At 36.9% G+C, this 18,073-nt stretch overlaps 1 protein-coding gene across 1 annotated transcript in view; it reads right to left on the bottom strand.

The window, feature by feature from the left end:
* KDM5A (lysine demethylase 5A) overlaps positions 1-18,073 on the bottom strand; it is a 106,062-nt gene that overhangs the window by 74,906 nt on the left and 13,083 nt on the right. Inside the window, exons 6-10 of the mRNA XM_036758862.1 lie at positions 14,305-14,410; positions 12,636-12,724; positions 9,299-9,457; positions 4,575-4,694; positions 3,475-3,633 (exon numbers count right to left, since the gene is read on the bottom strand). Coding sequence (XP_036614757.1) covers positions 3,475-3,633; positions 4,575-4,694; positions 9,299-9,457; positions 12,636-12,724; positions 14,305-14,410 — 633 coding nt within the window. The remainder of the gene's footprint in view (positions 1-3,474; positions 3,634-4,574; positions 4,695-9,298; positions 9,458-12,635; positions 12,725-14,304; positions 14,411-18,073) is intronic.

Genomic DNA, 18,073 nt, shown 5'->3' on the forward strand with positions numbered 1-18,073 from the left:
AATCACTCTGTACTCCATACTAGATAATAACTATAAAGAATTGCAGCTAGGCCCTAGGAGCGTTGTGTCTCCTCTGATGCTTGGAAAGGGATCATGGAGGGCCACAAGACAGACAGAAGAAATCATTTGTCTAGTATCTGGCTACATGTAAATGATCATCACTGTATAGGTGTCTAGCAGAAAACATGGCCACAGTACCACTGAACTTCCTCACCTTGAGAAGAAAGGTAGTTAAAAAGTAAAAAGAGAGATTACAGCTGCAAAGAAACCTGAGACTATTTCTTATAAAAACTAAATATATGGTAGGGTTCAAAGTCAGGGGTTTCCTATATTAGTACAATTCATCTTTTTCTATTTTCTACTTCTACAGAACCAAAGAACATTTACATAGTTTCTTCCTATCACATATGGGGAGTGGAGGCAGGAGGTTTAGACATATAATTTTATCAGTACAGGGAATTTCTGTGGTGCTAACTTTCTCCCTCTGTCCACATTAGCAGTTCTTCTGTAACTTATGGTCTCAGAGTGTTGCCTAGGACACTAAGAAATTAAATAACTTCTCCAAGACCACACAGCTAAGTAAGAAGGTATTTCAGGTGGGACTTGACACTTGGAATCTTTCTCAAAACCAGAACTCAATCTACTTTAGTTTGTTCTCCTCCATACATAAAACTAAAAGGAAAAATGTTTATGATACATGCCCAAGAACAAAAATATTAATAGCAGGGAAAAAATTCAGAGGAAGGAAAGAATGGTAGTCAACTGATATCTCCTTTCCTTAAGCAAATCAGAGCATTAATAATCTAACATTTCTTCATAAATAGTCACATATGTAAGATAAAACTATATCCTCTTTTTAAAACCTTAAAAAGCACATGTGCTTTCCAGCTCTCCAATTATCCTGTTAAAACCATTCCTTAAATTGACTCAAATATATAAGAATAAAAGCCATTCCCCAATTGAAAAATGGTCAAAGGATATGAACAAGCAGTTTTCAAAGGAAGCAATCCAAGTTATAAGTAGCCATATAAAAATACTCCAAATCATTAATAATTAGAAAATTACAAATTAAAGCAAACTCTGAGGTTTGAGAATTGACCAAAAAAAAGGAAAATGACAATGTTCAAGAGGCTGATAGAAGACAGGCACATTAATGCACTGCTAGTAGAGCTATGAAATACTCCACCCAAAGTTTCTAAATGGTGCATACCCTCTGACCCAGCAATATCACTACCAGGCCTATATCCCAAAGAAATCAAAGGAAGAGGAAAAGGACCCATATGTACAAAAACATCTATAGCAACTCTTTTTGTGGTGGCAAAGATCTAAAAACTAAGAATAGAGTGCCCATCAATTGGGGAATGGCTGAACAAATTATGACATATGAATGTAATGGAATACTATTGTGCCATAAGAAATGATGAGAAGGATGGCTTCAGTGAAACCTAGGAAGACTTGTATGACTGATGCAAGGAGAACCAAGCAGAATCAGGAGAACAATTTATACAATAACAACACTGTGAAAACAAATAACTCTGAAAGACTTAAGAACTCTGATCAATGAAATGACCAACCATGATTCCAGAGAACCGATGATAAAGCATACTACCCACCTCCTGACAGAGATGTGATGGACTCAGGGTGCGGAAGGAGACATATATTTTTTTTGGACACGGCCAATGTGGGAATTTGCTTTGCTTGACTATACATGTTTGTTACAAGGGTTTTCTTTTTCTTTTTTTAAATGGTGGGGGAAAGGCTAGAGGGAAAGAAAAATCAATTTTTGTTAATTGAAAAAAATCAAATATAATTTTTTTAAAAGGCTCATGAGTCAGTGGCCACACACACACACACACACACACACACATACCAGTCTCCCTCTTTCTCTTCCTCTTTCTCTCAAAATAATTTCTTAGAAATCTGATGTTCTTTCTCCTTGTTTTTGTAATCAGCCTCTTCTTCATTTGGTGAAAGCCCAAATGTCTATCCTATATCTAAAAAGCAACCTATTTCTCTTGATTTGGGACCTTGCATTCACAAAAAACATTATGGCTTTCTCCTGACCTCCATCAGAGTTATACTAGAACAAGTGAAACCCGCCCAGAACCAGTGAATGTATAAGACAATATAAAAACAAAAAACCTAACTAGCTAGAATAACAAAGAGTTGGGTAGTGCTAAAAAGGAACTGGGCAGAACTGGATAGGACTATAAAGAAAATGAATGGTATCAGACAGGTCTGAAAAGAGTAAGGAAACGTGGTCTGACCATACAGGAAGGTAATTTGGAATTATGCTTTAAAAAAAAAAAAGCTCGTAAAATGTCCATACCTGTTGACCTAGAGATCCTACTACTAAGGGGTCAAAGACAGAAGCATCCCATATATAACAAAACATTCACAAAAGCACTTTTATGGTAGCAAAGAACTACAAATAATGAGATTGGAATGGCTACACAAACTGTGGTACACAAATAGAACATTACTGTGCTATAAAAACAATAAATATGAAGAAGTTAGAGAAGCATGGGAAGACATCTGAACTGATGCACACTACAAAAGCAGATCCAAGAAAACAATGTATACAATGTAAACAGAAAGAACACCAACAAAATTAAATTGAATACTGTATAATTATAATGACCAAGCTTGGCCTGAGAGAAGAGATAAGAAAATGCACTTCCCTGCCTTCTTTGCACAGTTGGAGTACAGAACACTACATATATTGTCTCAGTTGGCGTCAGATTTGCTGAACTCCTTTTTTCTCTTTTCTTTTTGGCCTTTGTTAAAAGAGATGATGCAATGGGTTGGGAAAGGTGATGTCAAAACAAAAGTTATCAATTTTTAAGACACCTTGTTCTTTCGAAAATGCGGCTCTACTAGATATAGTTAGCCACTTAGATTTACTAGATAATTACAAAGTAAAGAGAGAGACCAAAATAAAGGGTAGAGAAATAAGCAATTTCCTTTTTTCCCCACACAACCATAGAACATTTTCCCCTGGGAGCCTGGAAAGTAGACTTCATCATGACCATATGGAATCTCATGTGTGTGAGTGTATGATGGTCTCTATTATAAGTGTTAAACAAGGGTGTGCTGAGACTCAACTCCTCGGTTTACCAAGCATAAAGTTCAAAAACAATGAATTTGATTCTAAAAACCACTTAAAATTCAAAGTGAGGTTACTCAAAAAAATTTAACTGAATCAAATATCTTATTCACTTGTTATTAAGTTCCCTGTTTTTTCAAATCAGAGTGGTTTTTATCATCATCACATAAACCTAAAGTCAAAGTGTTCTTTGCACTTAATCAAGTCTAGTGCCAAGGTGAAAATGTGCTTTTTGCTTTTCATGTTGGCCCTAACATATATTTAGTAAGCAAAAATTACTCTGGTCAAAAATAATAAGGGAAAGTTTTACAGAGCAGAAAGCTGCTCTACAAAGCTCAGCCTAGCTGTAGGTACACAGAAGTTTGCACCTCCTCTTCTGGCATCATCTTTCTCCGACCATCCTTTACAGGAAACCCACTTCCAAAATCCTTTGAAGAGATATCAGCTCCATACTCCACAATGACATCTTCTTCAATGGTGCTCACCAGTCTCCAGAATTCCTTCTCTACCAGTTCTGTGGGCACCATCTAGAGAAAAACAGAATGTCTAATCAGCAAAATGACCATGATACGACACGCAGGACAACTGTTATAAGATGACAAACCTCTAAAGCTCCCAGGTCCAGGCAGACTAGATCCCAGATTTTTTCACTAGGTAACAGGGATTTAAAATAGACAAGCTGGGTTCCTCAGAAAACCATCTGTAAGTGTAATTAACCTTTTTCTACAGAAAGCTGTTTCAAAACTGAAAAGGAAGAAGATGAAACAGAACATCAAAGGGAAAAAGGAAGAAGTAAAAATCAGAGTAGAATTTAAATAGAATTGGCAAAACGTCCTGATAGAGCACCATGAAAGCCAATGAAAATACTCTTTAGAAAAAAGCAAAGCTTATATTACAAACAGGTAAACAAAAAAACCAACTGCTATGTACTTCATGCTTCTCTGTTATCAATTACTCTCAAAGGGCTATGAGGAAATTAGGTCATCAACACTTACTTCTTAAGGGGGAAATAGTTCACATTTTAATACACATAATTTTAATGTTTACAAAGTATTTTTCTCACAACAATTCTGTGCTACAGATAGTACATGTATTATTACAGATGAGGAAGTTAAAGGCTCAAAGGATAAATTACTTACCCACAATCACACAGCAGATTAAGTGTTAGAACTAGGCCTTAAACTTGGGTCTCTCAACTCCAAATCTAGTGCTTTCTTTCCAATTCACCGTACTAGGAACTCTCAAATCAGAGAGTCAGTGAAAGAATTAGAATCCAGGCTGATTTCAAGTCCCATATTCTATTATATCTTTCATATTGTGTGTCCTGCCTCCCTTTATTTTTTAAGGAAAAAAAAAAGGAGGAGCAAGAAGGAAGGCAAGGGCAAGAAATAAAGAAAAAGAAACCAAAAGGTTTGAAATTTGTAAATCCTTCCACCTCCCCTAAACCAGCCCTTAGACCCAGACTCACATGGACTGGCATGTTGAAGTAATCTGATTTAAAGTTATCTGCCATCTCTCCAAAGCTCTGCAGGGTGTACTCTCGAACTGCCTGCTCAAACCCAAAGGCCTCTCGAGGTTTGTTACATTCCTGGAGTAAGAAAGAAAAATTACAAAACTAAGTGTCACATTCCTTGGAGGTATACTTGACAGAACTGTGAAAGATATGGCCAATTTCTGAGAGTGAAACAGTTCTTAACACATGCGTATTGGAGAAACACATATGCTATCTAATTTGGCATCAGGGAAAATGATCTAAGACCTCAGCTGCAATGTTATAGGCTTACACACTCTACCTGGTAAAGGAGGAAAGAGGTAATAAAACAGTTTTTAAGTCTCAGGCCTGGCAATAAGCTCTGGCACCAGGACAAACAGTGCAGTACTAATGGACTGGAACCAAACCCACAGCAGCCCCTCAAGTCTGGATTTCACCATGGAAAAGACAGAGAGATGTATGTAAAAAAAGGATAAAAGGGATTAAGTTACCTGGCTAGGAAGACAATTTCTTCATATTATTGATCCATTATCACAAACATCATATAACCACATATATAGATTTAGAAGAGAATACATTTTCTTTTTTTTTTTCTTTTTTCTTTGGGGAAAAAGGGGGCCATGAGGCAATCTGGGTTAAGTGACTTGCCCAGGATCATAGAGCTAGCACATGTCAAATGTGAAGTTGGATTTGAGTTCAGGTGTTCCTGACTATAGGGCAGGTGCTCTATCCACTGCATGACCTTGATGCCCCAGAACAGAATACATTTTTCAATTATCTAATCCAGGAAAGAGAAATTGAAGTAGCTAGACATGCATTTCTAAATACTTCTAGGCACGGTATCCAGCTCTTGAAAGGGTTTATCGGTCCCTTTTCTGCAGAAGAACATCCCAATATCTACACTTGCCAGGAAATCCAGTTAATTACTTCTTCCTAATCACTCCAATTAAAATAGCTCATTAAATTTGAAATAAGATATAGTCAAAACAAGACTAATGATGCTTTGGGTAGAAGCATATGTGATGAGTGCTCAGATCCTATGCTCTGCATTTCCCTGTCCCACCCTATTTGTTTCATTAAACTACTAATATTTTTACTTTAAAAAGCAAAAGAGATTAAGTGGGGGCAGAGCCAAGATGGCAGCTAGAAAGCAGGGACTTGCTTAAGCTCCCCCCCAGGTCCCTCCAAACACCTATAAAAAATGGCTCTGAACAAATGGCTGCAGAACCCACGAAATAGCAAAGGGAAGCAGGGCTCCAGCCCAGGACAGCCTGGATGGTCACTGGGAAGGGTCTATCGCATGGAGCTGGGAGCAGAGAGAAACAGAGCCCAGCATGGGCCATGACAAGACCAACCAGACTGGGAGCCGGGCAGAACAAGTGTATCACCCTGAATCAGTGAGCTGTGGCAGTTACCAGACTTCTCAAGCCACAAACATCAAAGAAAACAGAGAAGGTTAGTGGGAAAAGCTGCTGGGACAAAGTGAAAGGAGTTCTCGGTTGGCTACCACCCCAAGGGCAGCAGAGGTGGTACAACTCTGAGGCTGCTTCCAGAGCCACAGCTACAGTTGCTTCCTGCCCCAAGCCTACCTGGTGGGAGGAATTAAGTGGCAGATCAGAGTAGGAGTGCAAAGCCTGCTTTGCCCTGCCTGGATCTGGGCCACAATCCTGGTTGGTGGTTCTTGGGGGAGAAGGAACGCTGGTGTGGCAGAGCTTGCTGTGTAGAAGTAGCTCTGAAAATAGCAGCGCAGTCCCTCAAGCTTGGGACAAAGTACTCCCTATTCCACAAGCAGTCGTACCCTGACAGAAAGTTCAAAGGTCAAGTAGTTGGCTAGGAACATGAACAGGCAGGGAAAATGGTCTCAGATTCAGACTCAGACTTTGGAATCTTTCTTTGGTGACAAAGAAGATCAAAACATACAGCCAGAAGAAGGCAACAAAGTCAAAGAGCCTACATCAAAAGCCTCCAAGAAAAACATGAACTGGTCTCAGGCCATGGAAGAACTCAAAAAGGATTTGGAAAAGCAAGTAAGAGAAGTAGAGGAAAAACTGGGAAGAGAAATGAGAGTGATGCAAGAAAACCATGAAAAAAAAGTAAAGACTTGTTAAAGGAGACCCAAAAAAATACTGAAGAAAATAACACCTTAAAAAATAGACTAACTCAAAGGCAAAAGAGCTCCAAAAAACCAATGAGGAGAAGAATGCCTCGAAACGCAGAGTTAGCCAAATGGAAAAGGAGGTCCAAAAGACCACTAAAGAAAATACCACCTTAAAAATTAGATTGGAACAAGTGGAAGCTAGTGACCTTATGAGAAATCAAGATATTATAAAACACAACCAAAGGAATGAAAAAATGAAAGACAATGTGAAATATCTCATTAGAAAAACCCACTGACCTGGAGAATAGATCCAGGAGAGATAATTTTAAAATTATTGGACTACCCAAAGCCAGGATCAAAAAAAGAGCCTAGACATCATCTTTCTAGAAATTATCAAGGGAAACTGCCCTGATATTCTAGAGCCAGTGGGTAAAACAGAAATTGAAAGAATCCACCAATTGCCTCCCGAAAAAGATGCCAAAAAGAAAACTCCTAAGAATATTGTCACCAAATTCCAAAGCTCCCAGGTCAAGGAGAAAATACTCCAAGGAGCCAGAAAGAAACAATTTGAGTACTGTGGGAAGACAACCAGGATAACACAAGATCTAGCAGCTTCTACAGATCAAAGGGCTTGGAATATGATATTCTGGAGGTCAATGGAGCTAGGATTAAAACCAAGAATCATCTACCCAGCAAAACTTGAGTATAATGCTCCAAGGCAAAATATTGACTTTCAATAAAATAGAGGACTTTCAAGCTTTCTCAGTGAAAAGACCAGATTGAATAGAAAATCTGACTTTCAAACCCAAGAATCAAGAGAAGCATGAAAAGGTAAACAAGAAAGAGAAATTATAAGGGATTTACAAAAGTTGAACTGTTTTGTTTACATTCCTACATGGAAAGATGATATGTGTAATTCATGAGACCTCAGTATTAGGGTAGCTGAAGGGAATATACATACATATACATATATACATATATATATATACACACATATAGAGACAGACAGAGACAGAGGGCACAGGGCGAGGTGAATATGAAGGGATATCTAAAAAAATAAAAACAAATTAAGGGATGAGAGAGGAATATATTGAGAGGGAGAAAGAAAGAGATAGAATGGGGTAAATTATCTCACATAAAAGTGGGAAGAAAAAACAGTTCTGTTGGGAAGGAAGAGGGGGCAGGTGAGGGGGAATGAGTGAATCTTGCTCTCATCGGGTTTGACTTGAGGAGGAAATAACATACATACTCAATTGGGTATCCTATACCACAGGAAAGGAGGAGGAAGGGGATAAAAAAGAGGCGATGATAGAAGAGAGGGCAGATCAGGGAGGCGGTAATCAAAAGCAAACACTTTCGAAAAAAGACAGGGTCAAGGGAGAAAACTGAATAAAGGGGGACAGGATAGGAGGGAGCAAAATATAGTCAGTCTTTCACAACATGAGTATTGTGGAAGGGTTTTACATAATGATACACTTGTGACCTATGTTGACTTGCTTGCCTTCTTAGGGAGGGAGGGTGGGTGGGGAGAGAAGAGGGGAGAGAATTTGGAACTCAAAGTTTTACAAGCAGATGTTCAAAAAAAAAGTTGGTTTTGCATGCAACTGGGAAATAAGATATACAGGCAATGAGGCATAGAAATCTATCTTGCCCTACAAGAAAGTAAGGGAAAAGGGGATGGTGGGGAGTGGGGTGACAGAAGGGAGGGCTGATTGGGGAATGAGGCAATCAGAATATATGCCATCTTGGGGTGGGGGGGAGGGTAGAAATGGGGAGAAAATTTGTAATTCAAAATCTTCTGGAAATCAATGCTGAAAACTAAAAACATTAAATAAATAATAATAAAATTTAAAAAAAAAAAGGAAAAGAAAGTTTTCAGGTATTCAAAAAAACTCAGTCATCTATAGCAGTCTGAGGGTTCATCTGTCCAGCACTTGAAGTCACAGAACAAACTTTTGCAAAGTAAATATAATCTACCAAAATATGAATTCTGATTCCCTCTAACATAGTTCTTCAAAAGTCAAGAGGATTTCATGAGCTAATGGAAGAGTTTTGTGCAATTTTCTGGTTGATTTGCATTTTTTAGAAGTGCTCATATAAGACAGGATGAGCAGATGGACTTCAGAAAAACATGGAAAGACTTATATGAACTGATGTTGAGTGAAATGAGCAGAACCAGGAGAACAATGTACACAGTAACAGTTATCACTGACTTTGATAGTCTTAGCTCATCTCAGCAGTGCAAGGATCTAAGATTACTCCAAAAGACTCATGACAGAGAAAGAATTTGAGTCTGAATGCATACGGAAGCACACTATTTGCTCTTGTTTTCTTTTGTTGTTTTGTTTCATTTCTTCTTTCTTGTGGTTCCTCCCATTAGTTCTAATTCTTTTTTACATCATGACTAATGTGAAAATATGTTCAATATGAATGTATGAGTAGAGCCTGTATCAGATTGTATGCCGTCTTGGGAAGGGGGAGGAAAGAAAGGGGGAGAAAATTTAAAACTCAAAATCTTATGGAAATGAATATTGAAAACTAAAAATAAATAAATAAATTATTTTTTAAAAAGGGAGAAAAGGGCTCAAAACTAGGCCTGTACCTCAGCAACACATTTAGGACACCTCCAGTCTCCTTTGGGCACATCAGGTAGAGGGGGAATCAAGCAAAATGTATGGTAGCTGTCATCACATCCATCACACAAGAGCAGCTTGTCTTCGTTGTTTCCTCGACCACAAAACATGCAAACATAGAGATCCACCTATGGGTGGGGAAGGGAAGAGAGAGAAAAGTCATCCACAAGTCATTGTAAAGAAGTAATAGATGATACCCAAACTAAGAGTCTACTAGTTAGAACAGAAAATCATTCATTACTGAGAAACAAACACAACCATACATCGCACAAACATACAACTACGTACTTAGTACAGTGCAACTGCCTAAAAAGCATTCCTGGTGGTTATCAAGTCAAGAGCATCTTTGCCCTTTTACGTGAAGAGAATCTTGAGCACTAAAAAACTGGTCAAAAGTCACACACATAACAATAACAAAAAGAAACACAATTTGCCATTTACTTCTATCCAAACTTCTAAATAACCGTTCAAACTAAGATAATCATCTTGTTGCAAAGCAGCAAAACGTTGCATTTATTAGGTACTTTATAAAGTAACTTCTATGTAAACAATATACTGTCCACACATACGAAGATATCATATGAGTAAGTTATTTCTCCCACATTAGTAACCTATCTTTGAACCTAGAACACAATAGTTTAGGAGTGCAGCCTATTGCCAAAGAACAAAGCAAACTAATTGGCTTATTCTAGGATCAAACATGAGACTTAGCCTCATTCACAAGAGTATCCACAGATCTCATAGGCTTCCAGAGCCCTTGACAATCCAATCTATACCTGAAAAAAAGAATCCCAACTACAACACACCCAACAAATAGTCATCCAGCCTCTACTCAAAGACCTCCAGAGAAGGGGAACCTCTCGCATCTTTTGGCAACCCATTCCACTTTCGGACAGCTCAGAATGTTAGGACATTATTTTGTAACAAACTAAATTTGTCCCTTTGCAACTTCAACTCATGACTCCTGGTTCTGCCTTCCTGAAGCCAAACAGAACAAAATTAATCCTGCTTCAAAATGACAGGCTTTCAAATATTTGAAGATAAATATCATGTCCTCATCAGTTATCTCTTCTCCAGGCTAAACATCCCTAATTTCTTCAACTAATCCTCATATGACATGGACTAGAGCAGCACTTCTTAAACTGTGGGTCGAGACACCAAATGGGGTCATGAAAAATTTGGCAACAGTAAAAGGTTTCTGAATGCGTAATGAATCAAATCAAACATGTAATGAATCCAAAATGTTTCTGGAAGCACTTGCCCATGTAGTATCATGCAATTTCACTGCAGCCTTGTTTCTGAACATACAACATGCACACTTTGCACTGCGCATGCCATCAAGCCACACAATGCCAATGAACACTGACAAAACTCGAAAAGGGGTTTCGAGTGGAAAAAGTTTAAGAAGCCCTGGACTAGAAACCCTTCACTATTCTGGCTGCCCTCTTCTGGATACATTCTAGCTTACCAATGTACTTACTAAACTATGGTGCACAAAACTGAATTCAGTACTCCAGATGCGATCTGACAAGGACAGAGCAGGGAGGGACTACATCTCTCTTAATGCAGTCCGAGATCATATAAGCTTTTCTGGTTGCCGGGCCAACTGTTCACTAATATTGTGTTCAAAGTCAATTAAAATCTGAGATCTTTTTCAGATAAATTAGTGTCTAACTATGATTCCACCATCACATCACTTTTCAAGTTTCCTGAAACCAAGTCTAATACTTTGTTTATTCCCACTAAATGTCATCTTATTAAATTGAACTCAATGCTCTAGCTTGCCCAGATCTTTCTGGATCCTAACTCTCATTCAATGTGTTAGTCATCTTTAGTTACCTTTATTGGAGTCACTTAAAAAATGTTAAAGTGAAAAAAAAATGTTAAAGTGGACAAGGGCCCAGTATGTATCCCTAGGGCATGCCACTACAAATATCCTCCAATATGATACAAAGCCATTAATGATCTGAGTCCAGTCATTCAACTAGTTTTAGATTCATCCATTTATATGTACTATTCTTTAGCCTACATCTCTCCAATCTTTCTAAAAGACTAGAATTAGTTATTTTATCTCTTCTTCCACTTGAAAACTTGAACATCTGCCCTTTTGCATTTTAAGGCACTTTTATCATTCTCTGAGTTTTCAAAAATCACTGATACTGCTACTCAGCAACTGCATCTGCCTTTTTGTTCTCTATACCCAAGGATTCAATTCATTTGGGCCAAGTCACATTAACAGCACCTAGGTGCTTTTTTTTAATTAATCTCTTCTAGTACTAATTCTGTATTAGCCATTTTTGTTCTATTCTTTTCAGTGCAAAAGTCACTCTCCTTGGCAAGGAAAAAAGAGCAAAAGAATCGAACTGAGCAGCTCTGCCTTCTCTCTGCTGTCAATCCACCTATCTTGAACAGCATACTATCCTTTCTTTGATGCTCTTCTTCCCTGATACAGCTACTTTTTTGGTTTTCATAAGTTTCCCTTCCTCTACATCTATCTTCTATATAGATCTTTTTAAAATCAGTTAGCCTGTTCATCTGTAAGTCTCTTCAGAAAACTCATTTTTCTTGCTAATCAAGACTGTTTCTTCTTGTGACATTACAAATTTCATCCTTGAATTTATAATCTACCTGAACTACATCTTGTCTGTACCCAATTACACACAAGATAAACCAACTTTTTAAAAAATATATACTGTTGGAGTGAAGGAGGTGACAATTTTGCATTACTCTGACCTGGTTAGAGCCAAGCAGGAACACTGTGTTCAATTCTGGTTATCACAATGTAGGGGACACTGAAAAGCTAGACAGCGCTCAGAGGAAGGCAACAGAATTGTGAACTGATTCAAAACCATGCCATACAAAAACTGATGACAAGAAATAAGCTTGTTTAATCTAGAAAAGACTTAAATAGTGAAAGGGTTATACTGTGTATAAAGTATTATTCTTGCTTCTGCCTAGGCCTGGAAGGTAAACCTTAAATCGATGGTAGAAGTTAGGGTGAAGCAGACTTTAGCTCAATGTAAATAAAAACTTCCTAACAATAAGAACTATCTCATAATGGAATACACTGTTTAACAGGTAATGAGTTCGTAGTCACTGGCAGTTTTCAAGGAGAGGCTAGATGACAGGATTTATAGGATAACATAGATGCATGACAGGGTTCAAGATTGGTCCAGAAGAACTCGAGTTCCCTTTCCAATTCTCAAAGTCTATGATTCCAAATTCAGTTTGAACATATCTTTTACATATGAGATATATACATAGCTAACAAATACTTTCCATCCTGAAATTCCCCATAACACTTACAAAGTTAACAGAAAGAGTCCCTTTTCGTTGTCTCATTTGCATGCTAAATGCTTCTGACCTCGTACCTTTGCGTCTTCGAGACACCTCATCTTGAAAGTAAAAACACAAATAAGCTGTTATGTGGTACTTGCACAAGGAGTAATGTAAGATTAACATTTCAAGACCATTGGACTTTAAGTGTAGGAGAACACTAGAAACACAAGCAAAGCTGTGGGGAAAAGAACAGAATTTCTAACTCAAAATGTTTAATTTAATGGATGAAACTAAATAGCACAAGTCAACCAAACCATGTTAAGTGTTTAGGAGATCGAGTGGCATTCTTGTTTGGTCCACTACAGTTCATATATCCCTATCCTGAATTATGAAACTGTACTGCATATCTTTTAATTCACAAAGAAGCAATTATTACATGTTCTCAAGATTATCTTAGGTTTCTATAAATGCAATCACATCCAGGCTCTGGTAAAACTGAATTCAAGACTGTCCAAATTGCTATACAGATAAAAACAAAAGCCTACATAAATTTATATAAAAGTCTCACAAATCTTTTTTTACCACTATTTATAAATATAAAGCAAGTCTCAAAAGTTAAGTATCTGGTGATAAATACTGCTCTTCCCAATAAAAGTGAGGACTATAGCACATGTCAAGAGTAACTCTTAAATTATAAGACTTTGCCACCACTGAGCTCCTACTTTAAAACAATAATTGGGCATGGAGGTGACTGACCCTGGACTCCTGAAGGCTATACTAATGAAGTACTGGTTCTGTCAACTCCTACTTAGCTGAAAAAGCTGCAAATATAGACCTACTGATAAAGCAGCCTAAGTTTGGAAACATTCACCATTAAATGGCTTTCCATAATAACTTATGGTATTGTTTATTTATGACACTATTAAGAAGGTTTGTTATCTATCTTACCCAGGTCAATAAAACCACAGATTTTTAAAAAAAAAAAAATTAACACTTTCTAACCATGAGATCTTTCCACAGCTCCTAAAGCAATTTTGAAATTCTGTAAGTTAAAGCAATAGGGTATAGTAAGGGGAAAGGGGACAAAAGAAGGGGGGAAGAGGGTGACAGAAGGGAGGGCAGACTGAGGAAAGAAGGAATCAGAATATAAGCCATCTTGGAGTCGGGGGGCGGGTAGAAATGGGGAGAAAATTTGTAACTCAAAATCTTGTGGAAATCAATATTGAAAACTTAAAAATATTAAAAAAATAATACAAATATGTGAAAATGAAATTCTGTAAGTTAAGAGTACTTTGAATCAATCTTCCTTTAAAATAAGAGTTAAAAGCTTTGGCAATCTATATGACAAAAAACTAATTTTACTTTTTCTTACAAACATAACTTTGAAAACAGTACAATATGTCACAGATGAGAGGCAAATCCTTCTAACCATTATAAAAGTCCAATAAATATAATATGACTTCTCACAATATGAAGACTTATACAGTGACTTAGCTAGAAGTCAAACTTGAAGTCTAGAACTCAGAGAAATTCTAGGTAAATTACAAATACATTTGTATGGTTCCTCAAAGCAAACAAATCCTGACAGTAACAATGAGTGTAATTCATATCCCTTGACACCCATGTAATTTTTCCTTATTACTGATACTTCTTACTGTACTTTATTTCACTTCCCTGTTCAGAAAACAAAATTTACCTTCTTTATCCTTTGCTCCTATCGCCAGGCCCATCATCTTAGGCCCAGCTCCAAAGATCTGAAGTTTCTTCAATTCGGTGTTTCTACTTACTTCTCCAGTCTCTGCCTAAAAGTCAACCAAAAACATGTGAGCATTGGGAAACTCCTAGCCTCCCATATTCAAGTTCTTCTTTTCTTATCCCATAAAAAAAGTCGTAAAACTGGCTTTAATCTTGAAAGTTTGATCTCCTCTTCCCAAATCCACTCTCACTAAAGCAGGAAGGACTACCCATTTCCCCTTTCTATGAAAAAATTTTTCTATCTTTAATAAAGGGTTAAATATCCACTGATGGAAACTATTTCACGTTTTATAACCTCAATACCTCATTCCCTGCATATGAGGATATATGTATTAAATAATTTCTCTGAGGGCACCTAAGCAAAAGATGCTAAACAATGTAAGAATGAATCAGAATTAAACATGGACCTCTTTAAATCTATAATCCAAATAGATTAGTCTAGTACATTCAGTGAAGACATCAGGACAAGGAGGGAAAGAGAAAAATAATCTGGGGCAGACCAATAGTAGCAACAACTAGAATTTTATATAGTGTCTACCATGTACTAAGCACTTTACAAATATTTCATTTGCTCCTCACAACAATCCTGGGAGGTAAATGCTATTACTATCCTCATTTTTAAGTTGAGGAAACTGAGGCCCAAGGTCACACAGCTAAAAAGTATCTGAGGCTGAATTTGAACTCAGGTCTTCCTAACTCCAGGCCTAGGGTTCTATCCACTTAGCCACTTAGCAGCATAGAATAGAATGAAAGCCAAAACTTTCATTTCTAATCCTAGATTTCAAACAAACCTAATTCTGCCATAAAACACAAATTTTCTCTTTTGAGGTACAGAGAATATGATCATTAATATGGTGTTGGCACTGTAATTCCAATAAAACAATTATCTTCCACTTAGAATTTATTCTTCAAATCCCTATCTGACTACTGTCAAATAGAGGTTACTTTTGGAATAATACAATGACAAACACTAATACAATCTACTATTTACTACCGTAAAGCAAAATACCATCTTATTACAAACCATTTCAGCAAGTTAAATGTTTCAGATCAATGGACTATAATGTAAATATTTATTCAATCCCTTGCAATTAGAATGATATAAAATAATTTTTAGGAATTAAGTGCACAAAGGGACTCAACACTAAAAGAGAACTACCTCTGCCATAGATATCCCTCATTACAGCAGGTGGTGCAGTACAAAAGTGTCACTGGCCATATTCAGCCTGTATAACTCCTGAACCTGATTAAAATGCAATTGGAAAATGCTTGACAAAAGAAGTACAAATACAATACAATACAGATAATGTTACATTGTAGTTTTGGAAGTAATATGTAGCCTGCAAGGATCATTTTTATTTGAACTTCAAACCACTGCTTTACATGCACTAGCTCATTTGATTTTTAAAAATTTTTTTCCTCAAAAGTACTCTCTCCAGATGACCAGATCCAATTTGTTTTGATTTTAAAACTAATGGAAATTTCATCTTTGGCAATTTTTAAGTTGTTACTGTTGTTCAGTCATCTCCAAATCTTCATTACTCCATATGGGGTTTTCTTGGCAAAGATCCTGGAGTGGTTTGCCATTTCCTTTTCCAGCTCATTTGACAGATGAAGAAACTGAGACAAACAGGGTTAAGTGACTTGCCCAGGGATCACACAGCTAGTAAATGTCTGAGGCCATACTGGAACTCAGGAATATAAGTCTTCCTGACTCTATGCCCCACACTTTATCCACTGCACCACCTAGCTGCCCAATCTTTTATGTATATCCACATTATATATATATATATATATATATATATATATATATATGTATGTATAAAGTGATAAAGAACTTTCCTCTCCTCAACTTCTCCTCTTCGTTCCCTTCTTAGAAGGAAATCCAAGAAGGGAGAGTAACTTATTAAATAACTAAATACCTTAGTTTTAACCCTATAACATAGTTTCTGACCACTAGAAAATTACTGTCACGCTCCGTGCTGTAGGCACCTCACTTAAAAATTAAATGACACATTTCTCATCTAAAAAAAAAACTTAAGTTTCTAAAAGTCTTTTAAAATCCCATCAAACAAGAACAGAATGGAATGAGTAGGAGATAGAAGAAAAGAAAATCAGATACAAAGAAGAAAAGGTGTTTCTCTGGTATACCACCATCCAGTCACCCAGCCTGCCAATATAGATGTCATCCTCGACTCCTCACCAATCAGCTGACAAGTCTTGTCAATTCTACCTTCTTAACAGCTCTTGAATATGCCTCCTTCTCTATTCTGACATTACCATCACCCTAGTACAGGCCCTCATAACCTCATGCTGGACAATTGTAATAGGTGGATCTGCTTGCCTCCTGTCTCAACACTCCAGGCCATCCTCCAATCAGCTGTCAACTTCCTAAAATCCAGGTCTGACCATGTCAACCTCCTCTCAATTCAATAAATTGCACTAGTCCCCTATCACCTCCAGAATGAAATATAAATTCCTCTATTTGGCCCTCTGATCTTTCAATCTTCTTACAGCTTAGTCCAGTCTACATACCCTACAATCCATCGACACTGGCCTCCATACTGTTTTTCAAACCAGATATTCCATCTCTCAACTCCAGGCATTTTCATCAGTGGTCCTCCATACTTAAGACTTCTTTCACTCAATTTCATCTCCTGATTTTCCCGGCTTCCTTCAGGAATGAGCTAAAATCTCACCTTCTGCAAGAAGCCTTTCCCAGTCCTCCTTAATCTTAGTGCTTTTCCTTTGTGATTATCTAAAATTTAGCCTGTCCATATCTTGTTTGTACATAGTTGTTTGCATATTATCTCCCCCAAGGAATTATTTTGCCTTTGTTTTTAGCATATTGAATTATAAGTAAACATAATCACATAATTCTATCAATAGATACACAAAAAGTCTTGATGAAATGGAACACATTTAAAAACACTCTAAAAGCACAAGAATGAAATGTAAACACATATATCTGAAACCAAGAACAAGTATTCTTTCTAATCTTAGAAACTTTCCCACTAAGCATAGAGATGAAACAAAAATGTCCACTCTTACCATTATTAATCTGTATATTTCTAGAAATTCTATAGCAATGACAAAGGGAAATAATTTAAGTGAAGACAAGGGAAATTTTACAGTCAGATCTTAAATTTATTTTGTTATAATACTATGTGTGCGAAACACTATTTTTTTTTATTTATAGGAAGAATTTCTTACTGTGCTACATAAAAAAGATCTATGATAAACACAAAACCTTTGACCAGAAAAACAAAAAAAATGTGAAGTTGCAAAAGGGGAAGAAAAATAAAGAGTTTGCAAGGTTTAAAGTCTAGGAAATGATATTTTTTTTTTGTGGCAAGGTTCTAAAAAGATGCAGTTTGTGGTTTGTGTGAGCATTTATACCTCGGAAACTGGCAACCACCACAAATCAGGGCTTCATTTGTTGATTTGTTGATTATTTAGACTAAAAGAAGTGATGGAGAAATTTTTAATAATGTACATCAAACTTACAAGTGTATCCTGTCCTCCCCAGTTGTTAAACATTTACCAGTACAGCTCTGTCTATACATAAGATTCATCTTGGACATAAATAGTATATGGCATATTGCCAGCAATGATTAACACATAGAAATTTCCTTAAATAAATCATTCAGAAAATGTGTGAGCAGAAGAGGAAATAAACTGGTCATATAGTGGAAGTAAAAAATAATAGA

This window comes from Trichosurus vulpecula, chromosome 5 (genome assembly GCF_011100635.1).
Source record: "Trichosurus vulpecula isolate mTriVul1 chromosome 5, mTriVul1.pri, whole genome shotgun sequence".
Taxonomy (NCBI): Eukaryota; Metazoa; Chordata; class Mammalia; order Diprotodontia; family Phalangeridae; genus Trichosurus; species Trichosurus vulpecula.